Here is a 13,300-nt window from a genome sequence, read left to right on the forward strand (position 1 = left end):
AAGAGTCTGAAGAAAAATAGACAGAAGCCATGGAGCAAGAATGTCTCAAAAGGGAAAAACTGGCCAGTGAAATTAAACGCTAACAGAACATTAAGAAAGAGGTGGACAGAAAACCATCCATTGGATTTAATATAAAGGAGATGGTCAGTGGCCCTGGAAAAACAGAAGAATGGAGTGGTGCGACAAGTCAAAATCAGACTGTATGAGTTGAGGAGTTGAAGTAAGGAAATAAAGCTTTCAGCTAATTCTTTCAAAAACTTTAGTTCCAAAGGGAAGACGAGAATGAAATACGACACGAATAACAATAACAGCTAACACAAAGTGCTGTGTGCCAGAAAATGTTCTAAGACCATTACATTTATTAACTAACACAATACTTAAAACGACATAGGTTCCATTACTCTCACCATTCTACAAATGGGAAAAGTGAAGTATAGAGGTTTTATTTATTTATTTTTTCCATTGAATATTTTATTCTTCCTTTTAATTTCCACTTCAACTGTTTGTATTCAGACTTTGGGGTTTTTTCCCCAATTCATTATTTTTTTTTTCTACTGTACAGCATGGTGGCCCAGTTACACATACATGTACGCATTCTATTTTTGCACATTATCATGCTCCATCATAAGTGACTACGCAGAGTTCCCAGGGCTACACAGCAGGATCCCATTGCTAATCCACTCCAAAGACAACAGTCTGCATCTTTAACCCCAAGCTCCTGATCCATCCCATTCCCTCCCCCTTCCCCTCAGCAACCATAAGTCTATTCTCCATGTCCATGATTTTCTTTTCTGTGGAAAGGTTCATTTGTGCCATATATGAGATTCCAGATATAAGTGATATCATATGGTATTTGTCTTCCTCTTTCTGACTTAACTTCACTCAGTATGAGAGTCTCTAGTTCCATCCATGTTGCTGCAAATGGCATTATGTCGTTCTTTTTTATGGCTGAGTAGTATTGCATTGTGTATATATACCACATCTTCCTAATCCAATCGTCTGTTGATGGACATTTGGGTTGTTTCCATGTCTTGGCTACTGTGACTAGTACTGCAATGAACATGCGGGTGCATGTGTCTTTTTTAAGGAAAGTTTTGTCCAGATATATGCCCAAGAGTGGGATTGCTGCGTCATATGGTAGTTCTAAGTATAGTTTTCTAAGGTACCTCCATGCTATTCTCCACAGTGGTTATACTAGCTTATATTCCCACCAACAATGCAGGAGGGTTCCCCTTTTCTCCACACCCCCTCCAGCACTTGTTATTTGTGGATTTATCAATGATAGCCATTTTGACTGGTGTGAGGTGGTATCTCATGGTAGTTTTGATTTGCATTTCTCTAATAATCAGGAATGTTGAGCATTTTTTTATGTAATTGTTGGCCATCTGTTTATCTTCCTTGGAAAAATATCTATTCAGGTCTTTTGCCCATTTTTCCAATGGGTTGTTGGCTTTTTTGCTGTTGAGTTGTAAAAATTGCCTGGATATTCTAGAGATTAAGCCCTTGTCAGTTGCATCCTTTGAAAGTATCTTCTCCCATTCTGTAGGTTGTCTTTTTGTTTGCTTTTTGGTGTGCAAAAGCTTGTCAGTTTGATTAGGTCCCACTGGTTTGTTTTTGCTCTTATTTCTGTTGCTTTGGGAGACCCACCTGAGAAAATATTCGTAAGGTGGATGTCAGAGAATGTTTTGCCTGTGTTCTCTTCCAGGAGTTTGATGGCCTCTTGTCTTATATTTAAGTCTTTCAGCCATTTTGAGTTGATTTTTGTGCATGGTGTGAGGGTGTGTTCTGGTTTCACTGATTTGCATGCAGCTGCCCGGGTTTCCCAGCAATACTTGCTGAAAAGACTGTCCTTTTCCCATTGTACGTTCTTGCCTCCTTTATCTAAGATTAATTGACCGTAGGTGTCTGGGTTTATTTCTGTGTTCTCCATTCTGTTCCACTGGTCCGTATGTCTGTTTTGGTACCAGTACCACACTGTGTTAATGACTGTGGCTCTGTAATATTGCCTGAAGTTATGCCTCCTGCTTGGTTTTTGTTCCTCAGAATTGGTTTGGCAATTCTGGGACTTTTGTGGTTCCATTTAATTGTTGGATTGTTTGTTCTAGTTCTGTGAAAAATGATTTAATGTAAGGACATGGAGCTCGTAAGTGACACGGCAGAAAGTAGTATTTTTAAATTTAATTCTTAAACACAGTTTCAGATTTATAGAACACTTGCAAGAAGAGTAAAAAGAATTTCTGAATACTCTTCATCCATATTTCCCAAATGTTAACAATTTGTCATATTTGCTCTAGTTTTCTACGATACAAACATATTTTGGCTTCTAAATGACTAAAAGTTGTAGATATGTCCTAATACCCTGAAATACCTCATTGTAAACTTCGTAATAAAAGGAATGCTCTTATATAATAACCACTGTAGAATTATTAAAAAATCAAGAAAATGAACAATGAACCAATATAATTACGTAATCTCCAGATGTGACTGAGAATTTTTCCAATTATCCCTATAAAATCTTTTATAAAGCAAAAAAAATCCCAAATTATGTGTTGTATAGAGTTGTCATATCCTTTTAATCTCTTTCAAACTGGAAAGGTTCCTGAGTTTCTCTTACCATTTCATGACATTATCATTTTTAAAGAGTATGAGACAGTTATTCTGTAGAATATCCTCACTTGGTTTTGTTTCATGTTTCCTCTTGATGATATTCAAGTTATTCACTTTTGGCAGGAACTCAACAGACTTGATGCGAAGTTCTGTTTGGCGTACTTTATCAGAAGGTATATATGATCCCATTTGTGGCAATGTTAACTATGTTCATTTGGTTCAGGTAGGGTCTGCTAGGTTTCTCTGCTGTAAAGTCAAAAGTTCTTAATTTGCCCTTTATTTTATTTTATTTTAATTTTTTTTTGTCTTTTTGCCTTTTTCTAGGGCCGCTTCCCGCGGCATATGGAGGTTCCCAGGCTAGGGGTCTAATTTGAGCTGTAGCCGCTGGCCTACATCAGAGCCACAGCAACTCGGGATCTAAGCTGCATCTGCAACCTACACCACAGCTCACGGCAATACCGGATCCTTAACCCAGTGAGCAAGGCCAGGGATGGAACCTGCAACTTCATGGTTCCTAGTCAGATTCGTTAACCACTGGGCCACAACGGGAACTCCAATTTGCCCTTCTTAATTAAGAAGTATCTTATGAAGATATCCTTGGAGACTTTACAAATCTGCTGTTACTACTCAGATTTTCACCCCTAGTTTTTAATATTTGTTAATGATTCTTGCCAGAATCACTTACTCTTGTGATGACTGGCAAGTCCATCATTCGTTCTACATTTCTTAGTTGTTTTTGCATTCTAAGGAACAACCTCCCTTTCTTCTTACTCATTTATTCATTCCAGTGTAGATTCAGAGATTTTTACCCTATTCAACAGGTTTTATTCCTTTTACTGTCATTTATTTTGTTGCTCAAATTAGCCAGTGGGAGCCCCTTCAAACTGGCTCTGTATCTTTTTGACATGTCTCTATATTTCTGTGAGCACTACTTTGCTTTTATGACCCAACAAGATGTTCCAAGATTATCTTCTTTCCTTGCTCTAGCTCTGAAATCAGCCATTTCTCTAAGGAGCCCTGGTTCCTTTAAATGAGGAATGGAAATTAAAAACCAAGGTCTACATAAAGGGGATGCAGTACTACATTCTACAACATGCATGAACCTTGAAAACATGCTAAGTGAGAAAAAGCCAGACACAAAAAGCCATTTATTATACGATCCATTTGCATGAAATGCCCAGAATAATCAAATCCATACAGATAGAAAGTAGACTAGTGGGTGTCAGGGGCTGCAGTAAAGGGAGGATCAAGAGTTTCAGGTTATGGACTTGATTTCAGAGGTGATACAAATGTTCTGGAATTACATGGTGGTGATGCTACACAACTTTAGCAATACAGCAAACCCCACTGAATTAGATACTTAAAAGGGTGAATTTCTGAATTTATAGCATGAAATTATTATCTCAAAAAACAAACCAAGGTCTGGGCACGAGGTGTACTCATTGCTATTGGGGTTGTTATTGCATGGAGGCCCTCAAAAGATAGTGATAGGAAATAGATGTTTGTATTCTCACGTATGCATTCATATGTGTACATACAAATGCATGCAGACACATATATACATGCACATACACACTCAGACACATCTAGATATCTATATAAAAACCCAAGAAGTTCACAATGATATCTCCAATTCCAACCCAATTCTCCAGTATTTACTGCATCCTTCCCACTTTTCAGATTTGTGATTTCCTTCTACAACAGTGCACAACCTTAGGACAAGGATTAGAATCCAGACAGTTCCGCTTTCTTAACCATTTTACTTTAGTATGTCTATTAATTTTTAACAAAACTATCATTTACTGCATAAAATATGGCTGCACTGGTACTGAAAGCAAAGGTCTCTTAATTGGTACTCACAGTGATACTGTCCAAGAGTTTGGCCATATGTTTAATAATTTCACCATGTTGAATGGGTTGCATTTGCAGTAATTTCTTAATAACAACCACACTTTCAGCAACAACTATTTCTGAAGAAAAAAAAAATCAGATTATTTATACAAAATATGTGTAATTCAATTCAAATGCTTTATTATTGGTCAAATGTAAATTTAAATTAGCAAATGAGTCCCCATGTCTTAAATGACTAAGTGAAAACTGTAACAATGAGTGCACTTCTAAATTTTGGGGGTGTGCATTCATCTAAAGTAGAAGAGTAAACTTTAATCTCTAACTTCTGCTGCTATCTCTTAGCTCCTGACATTCCTTTCTAATTTTTGCTTCTTTAATTCAGAAAAGCAAAGTGAGGTTAAATTATGTAATCATCATAATGTTCAAGCATCTGTGGCTTTTACCTACAGCTCTCAAATACTGTTCTTTGATTCCCACCAATTATATAGTGGTCATCAAATACCTACGATCTAATTAACATTTTTTAACTCTAAAGAAAATGGCAAACAACAACAAAAAATTCCCTAAGTGGTATGAAAAAGTGAAATAGTAAGGATTACTACTAGAATTTACTAGAAAAGTGAGTACTAAGAATTATTAGTAGTAGGGGAGGTATTGCTATAGAAATAGCATGGATGTCAGAGCCAGAAAGAGTGGGTTTGTGAGCTAAACAGTTTCTATTTGATGCATGAATCTACTATCTGCAGTTCTCGGCTCAACTCTGTGCCCTTAGAGGCTGACCTCCATAACTGCATTAGCCAGACTTGTTTGCCCCTGGCTTCCAACTATATTTAGTCAATAGGAAGCACCACCAGGCGATCAGGGGCATGAGAGAATACTTATTATCCTGGAACGTTCTCCTGCCAGGCCTCCCTCTGGAGGAATGTTTGCATTCCTCTACTGAAGGTTTCAGCTCCTATGAGTGGCTCTCTCCAGCAGGGTCCAGTAACTGTCCCTACTCCTCATTCCTTCCCTTCAATTCTAGATATGGTCAAGGCTTCCCACCATTGCCAGCCTGCTAGCCTCAGGGTGTAAGAGCATACCTTGTTGGTTTCCCTTAATACGGCCCACATACTATAAATAGTTTCTTCATTAAATTCTCTTCAATCAGCTCTTTTTAAGTGTATCATCTATTTCTTCCCAGGGCCTTAACTAATACATTAATTTGTGCTAGGAGTGGCTCAGCAGATCCTCAAATTGGAATTTTGAGTTTGAGTTACGACAGGCTAGCCATTGGTCCAGCGTTACACTTTTGGTGGCACCCGTAGAGAAATATAATAGTGCATCTGACCTTACGGAGTGAAATCTTATATAAATGATTATTAATGTTACTGATGTCAAAGAAATACACTGACATTGCCTTACTTACTTACTATTCTGGGCTTTTAAAAAAATTAACTGGGATTCATGGATATTAGAGCCTCCTCTGGCATACACTATAAAAGTTCATTTTATTTAATGTATTTATTTTGTTTTTTTAGGGTTGCACCCACGGCCTATGGAGGTTTCCAAGCTAGGGGTCAAATCAGAGCTGTAGCTGCCAGCCTACACCACAGCCACAGCAATGCCAGATCCAGCTCATGAAAATGCAGGATCTTTAACCCACTGAGTGAGGCCAGGCATTGAACTTGTGTCCTCATGGACACTAGTCAGATTCGTTTCTGATGAGCCATCATAGGAACTCCAGAGTTTATTTTAATATTATAGTGGAAATACACCATGGCTTGTGTTCCATTATTTTTTTTCTCTGAAACATTTTCATATCTAGCTCCCTTTAAGAATATAAGCAAAAAATATTTCATCATCCTAATCATTATTAAACATATGAGTTTCAAACTATATATATATCATATATATATATATATATATATATATATATATATCTACACACACACCTCTTTCTCCATGGGAATGATACATTAATATTTTGTAATATTTTAGTTTACAAAGTGATACATTTCTTTTTATTCTCACAACAATAAGATACCTTATTATCATCATTTTAAAGATGAAGAAAGAAAGATGCACTGGAGAGTTTAAACTCAGAACCAGAATTTACCATTTTAACGCTAATATTTTATGTTATGACAAGCAGGCATTACTTTTATAAAGACCACCTCTTGGAATTACGAGGAAAACAAGGATTAAATCAGAATAAGACTCTGCCTTCCTCCAACTTACCACTCTGCTAGGAAACATTAAGTGATATATAAGCAATCAATTAATGTACAAAGTAAAATACGACAAGTGTGATTTTAAAGAATCCGTAGTATAAAAATGTATCTTTTAAAAATATATTATTACAAAACTAGCCTCAGTTTTGAAAAAGGATGTATAATTTTAATTATCTACACACAGAGGCAGGGTTGGCTCTAGCTGAAATAAATGCGGCATTAATATCCTTTGGTGTTATCTTAGTTTTCGCTTGTTGTTGTTATAGATTACCACGAACTTAATGGCCTAAAGCAACACAAATTTATCATTTTACAGTTCTGGAGCCAGAAGTTTGGAGCAAAATTCAAGGTGTCAATAAGACTAGGTTCACCATGGAGGTTTTAAGGGGAAATCCATTCTTTGCCTTTTCCTAATTTTAGAGGCTGCCCACATTCCTTGGCTCAAGGCCCCCTTCCAGCAATGGCATCGCTCTAACCTCTGCTTCTCACGTCTTGCTTTCCTGGTTACACCGGGTCCAAGATTACTGATGAATAATTTCTCCATTTCAAGAATTTTAATCTTATCTGTAAAGCCCCTTTTGCTGCATTAAATACCATATACACAGGTTCCAGGCATTAGGACCTGGACATCCTTGGTGGCAGAGGGGAGGTGAGGGTGTTATTCTGCCTAACCATGTGCCTTCTCATTCCCCTCAGGTCATTCTGCCTTTCTCTTCCTTTATGCCACCTCCTGGTTTTCAAAGACCTTGGCACTACTGTGGTGCTCTACCACAAGCACAAAATGATCTTATGTTCTGGGCCTTTCCTAGCTTTCTCCTGTCCTCAAGAGAACCTAATGAGCCTCACTCTAAGAAGAACAGTTATTTTATTTTGGTAAGAACACTGAACATGAGATCTACCCCTCTTAACAAAATCTTAAGTGTACAAGACATTACTGTATAATGTTATACAGTAGATCTCTAGAGCTTTATCACCTTGCTTAACTGAACCTCAATGCCCCAAATTAGTAGTACCTCATTTTCCTTTTCTCCTAGGCCCTGGCAAGGAGCTCTTTCTACTCTTGGATTCTACAAATTTGACAATTCTAACACTTCATACAAGTGGAAACACTCAGAATTTCTTTCTGTGACTGGTTTACTTAGGTTTCTTAAGATTAATGCAGCCTACTATTATCTTCATTTTTCAAATGAGGAATCTGAACCATAGGGAGATTAAGTAATTTACTGAAGACAACATTAACATTCAAACACAGGTAGTCTAGTTCTGCATGAGAGCAGATAGCTGGCAACTGAAAGAGTGGTCAATATACAGGAAGACTATAATATGCTGTTTTATTTTATTGTCTCCCTCCATCAGATTGTGAGCTCCTTAAAGGCAGACACTATTTTATTAATCTATTCTACATTTACTAAATACCTTCACTGATTCAAGTTTTCAACAAAGGCTTATTAGATTATATAAAACTAAAACAAAATAAAACAAAAAATAGTTCTCTGCCCCAATCCTTTTAGTTTATAGGAAATGATAAGACAAGTAAATTTTGCTAATATGCTACCTAAAGAAAATTAACTACAGAATTAAATTATCCTAAGTCAACGGAAATGAAGATTTCTTCTAAAGAAGTTTCCTTAGGAAATGTCAATGAATCCTACATAGTGATATTGAACTATCCAGGGCAAGCTTTAAGTCTGCCTAGAAGTCCTGCCCATGCCAACAAGGAAAAAGTCAACAACGATAAAACAAAAAAACCCTATAGGTCCAAGAAGAATATATATATAATAATGCAGCTAATGCTGTCCCTGGGATAAGATATATTATCTGAGGAGATGATGAGGTATTCATACTAATATAAAATCAAAGAGTCACAAATCCTTAGAGCTTACAGCTTTTAAAGAAACTGAGGCCTCATTCGCAGTATTTATTCCTAAAAACAGATCTTAATATAAGAAGAGAAAGGGGCTCTGTTGTAATGATTGATGATTATAGGTTAAAAATATTATTACTTTCTTTAATGTTACTGAGCCAGATATCCAAATTACAAAAGTGTGGGACCTATGATAAAGAGTTAAAGAATCAAGCCAATGAGGACTGTGCAACCAGAACCTGCAAAACACGGTTTAGGTTTCTTAACATTTAAAGCAAAAAAAAAAAAAAAAAAAAATCTATGGTTATAAAGTGAGTTCTGATTTACCAAAATCAAAAGCTTAAACATTAAATTATCAGGGTTTAAATTAGTTAAAGAGTGACTATAAATTATAAATTATAGTAGTCTCTCATTGTCTAATTATAAAATGATCTATTCTTCCCTTAAAATACTACTTCCCTTAAAAGGGTTGTGAATTCATCTTTTAAATCAAAGTCAATAAAAAATATTTTTGAGAAATTAATGTGTTACAAAGCCAAAGTAGAAATAACTGCTTTAAAATCCAGCCTAAAAATTTCCCATGAGTAAAAGGGGTCATAAAATAAAAAATTGAGAAACACTGAATACATCTTGTATTTGGAAGAACTAAGCAATGTTCTAACTGATTTGTGGTGCTTTTTGTATGCAAACAAATGGAACTGTGCCTTGTTTGATCAAACAGAAAGTCATTATTAAAGATAGAGAAAAATGAAAACATTTTTAAACTCACGTTTTAAAGTATGACATAGAAACAAAAATAAAAAGGATTTACTGTTAAAAGTAGAAACAGATAAAATAGATCATATTTACCACCCTATCTTCTGTAGTTACCTTCTAAAGTCAAATTTAAAAAGAAAGTTCAATAATTTTTGTTGCCACTTTTGGGAGTAACAATACTGCATATAGAAAAATGTTACATGCATCATAACATTTTAGTTTAAAGTTTATAATTTCATGCTTACAATAAAGGTAACTCTTATTTGGAGATAAATTTTGTTTCCATTTTTTTTTTTTCATCAAAAGTACTTACAACAATGTTAGAGCTTTCTAAAGAGATTAACATGTGGGAAAGACAATTATGGGTAACAGAGTCATTGCAGTAAAAAATTACTTTCCAAATAAAATATTTTAAAAAATCAATTTTGTTATTTCACCTTATGGCTTCTCTGACACATATGACTGTCTAGATATGAGAGAATTACATTTAGAAGTCCACAAAAATTTCAATGGTTTTACAAAGAAAGTTATGCTTTTCCTGAAAAGAATCTCATTTTAATCTCATTTTTATAAATAATTTTAAAGGTTAAAGTTGAATCCTTTTTCTTTCTTTCTCCGAAAGGTCTCATTTATTCTAAATCTACTTCATAGAAATAACTGACGTCTTATCACAGAAAGTATGAAATCTAGACTACATATCCCTACTGGATATTATCTATCCAGTTACACTAAATGTTTAGACAATGTTTGGCTTAAAAACATTAAGCTGTTCCAAACTGATGACTTTTAAATCTAATTCATCTTGCATATAAAATTAATAGCTGAATTTCTGGGAAAAAAAAAACTTCGATGGTACACATTTAGCATATTTTTTGATCAAGCTTTTATAACTTTTCATGTTATCAAGTCATTTGCCTGCTTTTAGCACCCTCTGCAGGTGAACCAACATTATACATGACTTAGGCCATTAAAAAGCAGTAAAATGGAATCTTTGTGGAAAGGGCACAATGAAAGTGATTAAATGATGAAAAAACAAACAACGCTTTCTTAGTTCTGTTTAGGCCAAAAAATTGTTTGTAAGTTAAGTAATTTACTAAAATAACAACAAAAAACTGTGTGTGTGTGTGTGTGTGTGTGTGTGTATTTCAAAGATAAAATATTATACAGGAAAAACTAAAATGCAATATAAAAAGAAGTTACATTTGCAGATCATACTAAGAATATTCAAATGATAAATTATTTGAAAATAAATCTGTCAACTTACCATCCCTGTTGGACAGCAGACACACCAGGCCATTGAGGCATGTGTCAGTGACTTCTGAGATATTGGTTGCACATCTGCCTATAGTTTGAATAGTGGCTGCTGCAAATTGTTTATCCTGGCTTTTCACGTAGGTCTAAAAAATATTATCTTAATTAGTTTATACACCAGTACTAGCATGTGAACAATAAAATCCCTATAATATTAACCTTTGTCAATCTACAGAAATTCTAGAATACGTAATCTTCTCATCTATAGGCACAAAAGTAGGTCCAACTCTTAACTTTATCTATTTTTTCACTTCAAGAATGTGGCTACAGAAGGGGCACATTTTCAAGCTAGGTTCATTCACCTTTGGCCACCAGTAGCTTATGACTCCAAAAGAGATAGTGAGGAGCAGTCACCCAAAGACAGCAATTAGTTTAAGTGCAAGGTTGAAAGAGATGATGAGAGTTCTCTCTTTAGAGATTTCAGTTCATTTAATCAGAAGCATCTGTGAATCTATGAAAAAAGGGTTGCTTTTTCAGAGATACTAAACTTAAAAATTGAGAGAAGAGGAGGAAAAGGATCAATATGCTACTGATAAACAATTTACTTTCAAAATGATTTCTGAATGGCAACAAAACTATATTAGCTACAATGAGTAGCATTTTAATAGACTTTATAAATACTCAATTTACAAGATAAAACACCGCACTTTTGAAAACAATCTTCTTTAAAAGAATGTTATAAAAATACACCATAAACCATACATTTATGCAAACTTAAAAAGACATGAATCATTTACTTATTACACACCTAAAGAATTTCACTTTGGTTATAACTTCCCTAATTTAAAAACTAAGCTTTTATTGTATATAGAAACAAATGTACTATTAATATGCATATTTATAACATTATATAAAAATGGAATTTAAAATCTCATTTTTCAAATAAATTAAAAAAAAATTCCCAACATCAAATGATAAGTACATAATGTACATTTTTTCTTTTGCTTTTTAGGGCCACACCTGAGGCATACAGAAGTTCCCAGGCTAGGTATATAACCGGAGCTACAGCTGCCAGCCTACACCGCAGCCACAGCAAGGCCAGATCCGAGCTGTGCCTGTGACCTACACCACAGTTCACAGAAATGCCAGATTCTTAACCCACTGAGAGAGGCCAGGGATCGAACCCACAACTTCAAGTTTCTAGTCGGATTCGTTTCCGCTGCGCCATGACGAGAACTCCCATAATGTAGCATTAATACCATTTTCGTGTAACATGCAAAGAAGTATATGCATTTAAATGATTCCTAAGTGGCAAATGGAGATCATCCAAGAATATCTAAAAAGACACAAATTTAGTGAAAATGGTACCAAGAGAATGATTTAATGTTGAAGAAATAGGAGATCCCATCATGGCTCAGCGGAAACGAATCCAAATAGGAAACATGAGGTTGTGCATTTGATACCTGGTTCAATCACTGGCCTCACTCAGTAAGTTAAGGATCTGCCCTTGCTGTGGCTGTGGCGTAGGCTGGCAGAGGCAGCTCTGATTTGACCCCTAGCCTGGGAACCTCCATATGCCTCAGGTGAGGTCCTAAAAAGCAAAAAAAAAAAAAAAAAAAGTTGAAGAAATAAATTTAAACAAATTAAACTCTTAGTCCCATGTAGGAAAGATCAACTGTATTTAAAACCATTTCCCAGCTGATTACCTAATTTCTTCAATTAAAAAAAAGTATTTGAAACATTCTCAATTTCACTCAAAGTTGTAAACTATACACATCTATGAATATAACCCATAAACAGATGAATATGGTACAAATATACATTGATAAAAATGGATGGATGTAAAAAAGATATATTACAAAGTCTGACTGAATAATGGACCTTATTAAACATCCTGATATTAAATGAAATGACTGGATGACCAAGATTTTGAAACAGGTCTAATGTGTGACCCTCCATACAACTAAACAATGCCGTAAAATTACCTGAGACTCCCTAAAACTCCAATAAACTTGACATGTGCAAAAAGTAGACAGCAAAAGGACATGCAAACAAATCACACAGATTAAGCATCACAGCAGGAAAAAAGGAAAAGAGGAAACTGCAAACATGAAGAAAAAAAACTAAAATACTTAGAAATAAATAGATAAGCAAACCTATAAAAATGAATTACAAGTCAAATGTAAACACTGTTCTATATAGTTTACTGGCTAAGATTTGAGATACTATATTTTCTGGCATATAAATATAAGATGAGCAGGAACTCAAGATACCCTAACTTCCCAAGGAATTTTTCTAGAAAAATAAATAGCATGCAAGTACAGTCATCTAGTTAAAAAATTATAAAGCATGAAGATGTTATTAACATTCTACTACTCCTATTAAAAGTATAAGATCACATGTTTAAAAAGAAACACAGTGTCTATATAGCTAAAAATAAATTTAATATAGGCATAGAGAATGATAATGGCAACAAAATAACTTTATAAAAGCTAGGCATTGATAAAAACTCTGTGATTAGTGTACAGCATGGAATATACTTTTGTTAAGAAAACTGTTGACAAGATGTAAAACTCATAGTACTGATGTTTTCTATTACTGTGCTCCAAGCACTAGTCTTCAGATCTTCTAACTTTTTCATCATAAAGGGCATATGAACCATGAAATAAATTTTTAATAATATTTTTGAGGGATGTGAGGCCGGGAAGCATAACAATCTTCTTTTTTTTTTTTTTTTTTCCGTTTTAGGGCTGCACCC

General features: G+C 34.9%; 1 protein-coding gene across 2 annotated transcripts in view; it reads right to left on the reverse strand.

Annotated features, from left to right (window-relative positions):
- AP3B1 (adaptor related protein complex 3 beta 1 subunit) overlaps positions 1 to 13,300 on the reverse strand; it is a 266,801-nt gene that overhangs the window by 127,547 nt on the left and 125,954 nt on the right. For both annotated transcript variants that reach the window (XM_021076471.1, NM_001098585.1), the window contains 2 exon segments: positions 10,556 to 10,688; positions 4,468 to 4,577 (listed from right to left, as the gene is read on the reverse strand). In XM_021076471.1, coding sequence (XP_020932130.1) covers positions 4,468 to 4,577; positions 10,556 to 10,688 — 243 coding nt within the window.

This window comes from Sus scrofa, chromosome 2, assembly GCF_000003025.6.
Source record: "Sus scrofa isolate TJ Tabasco breed Duroc chromosome 2, Sscrofa11.1, whole genome shotgun sequence".
Classification (NCBI taxonomy): Eukaryota; Metazoa; Chordata; class Mammalia; order Artiodactyla; family Suidae; genus Sus; species Sus scrofa.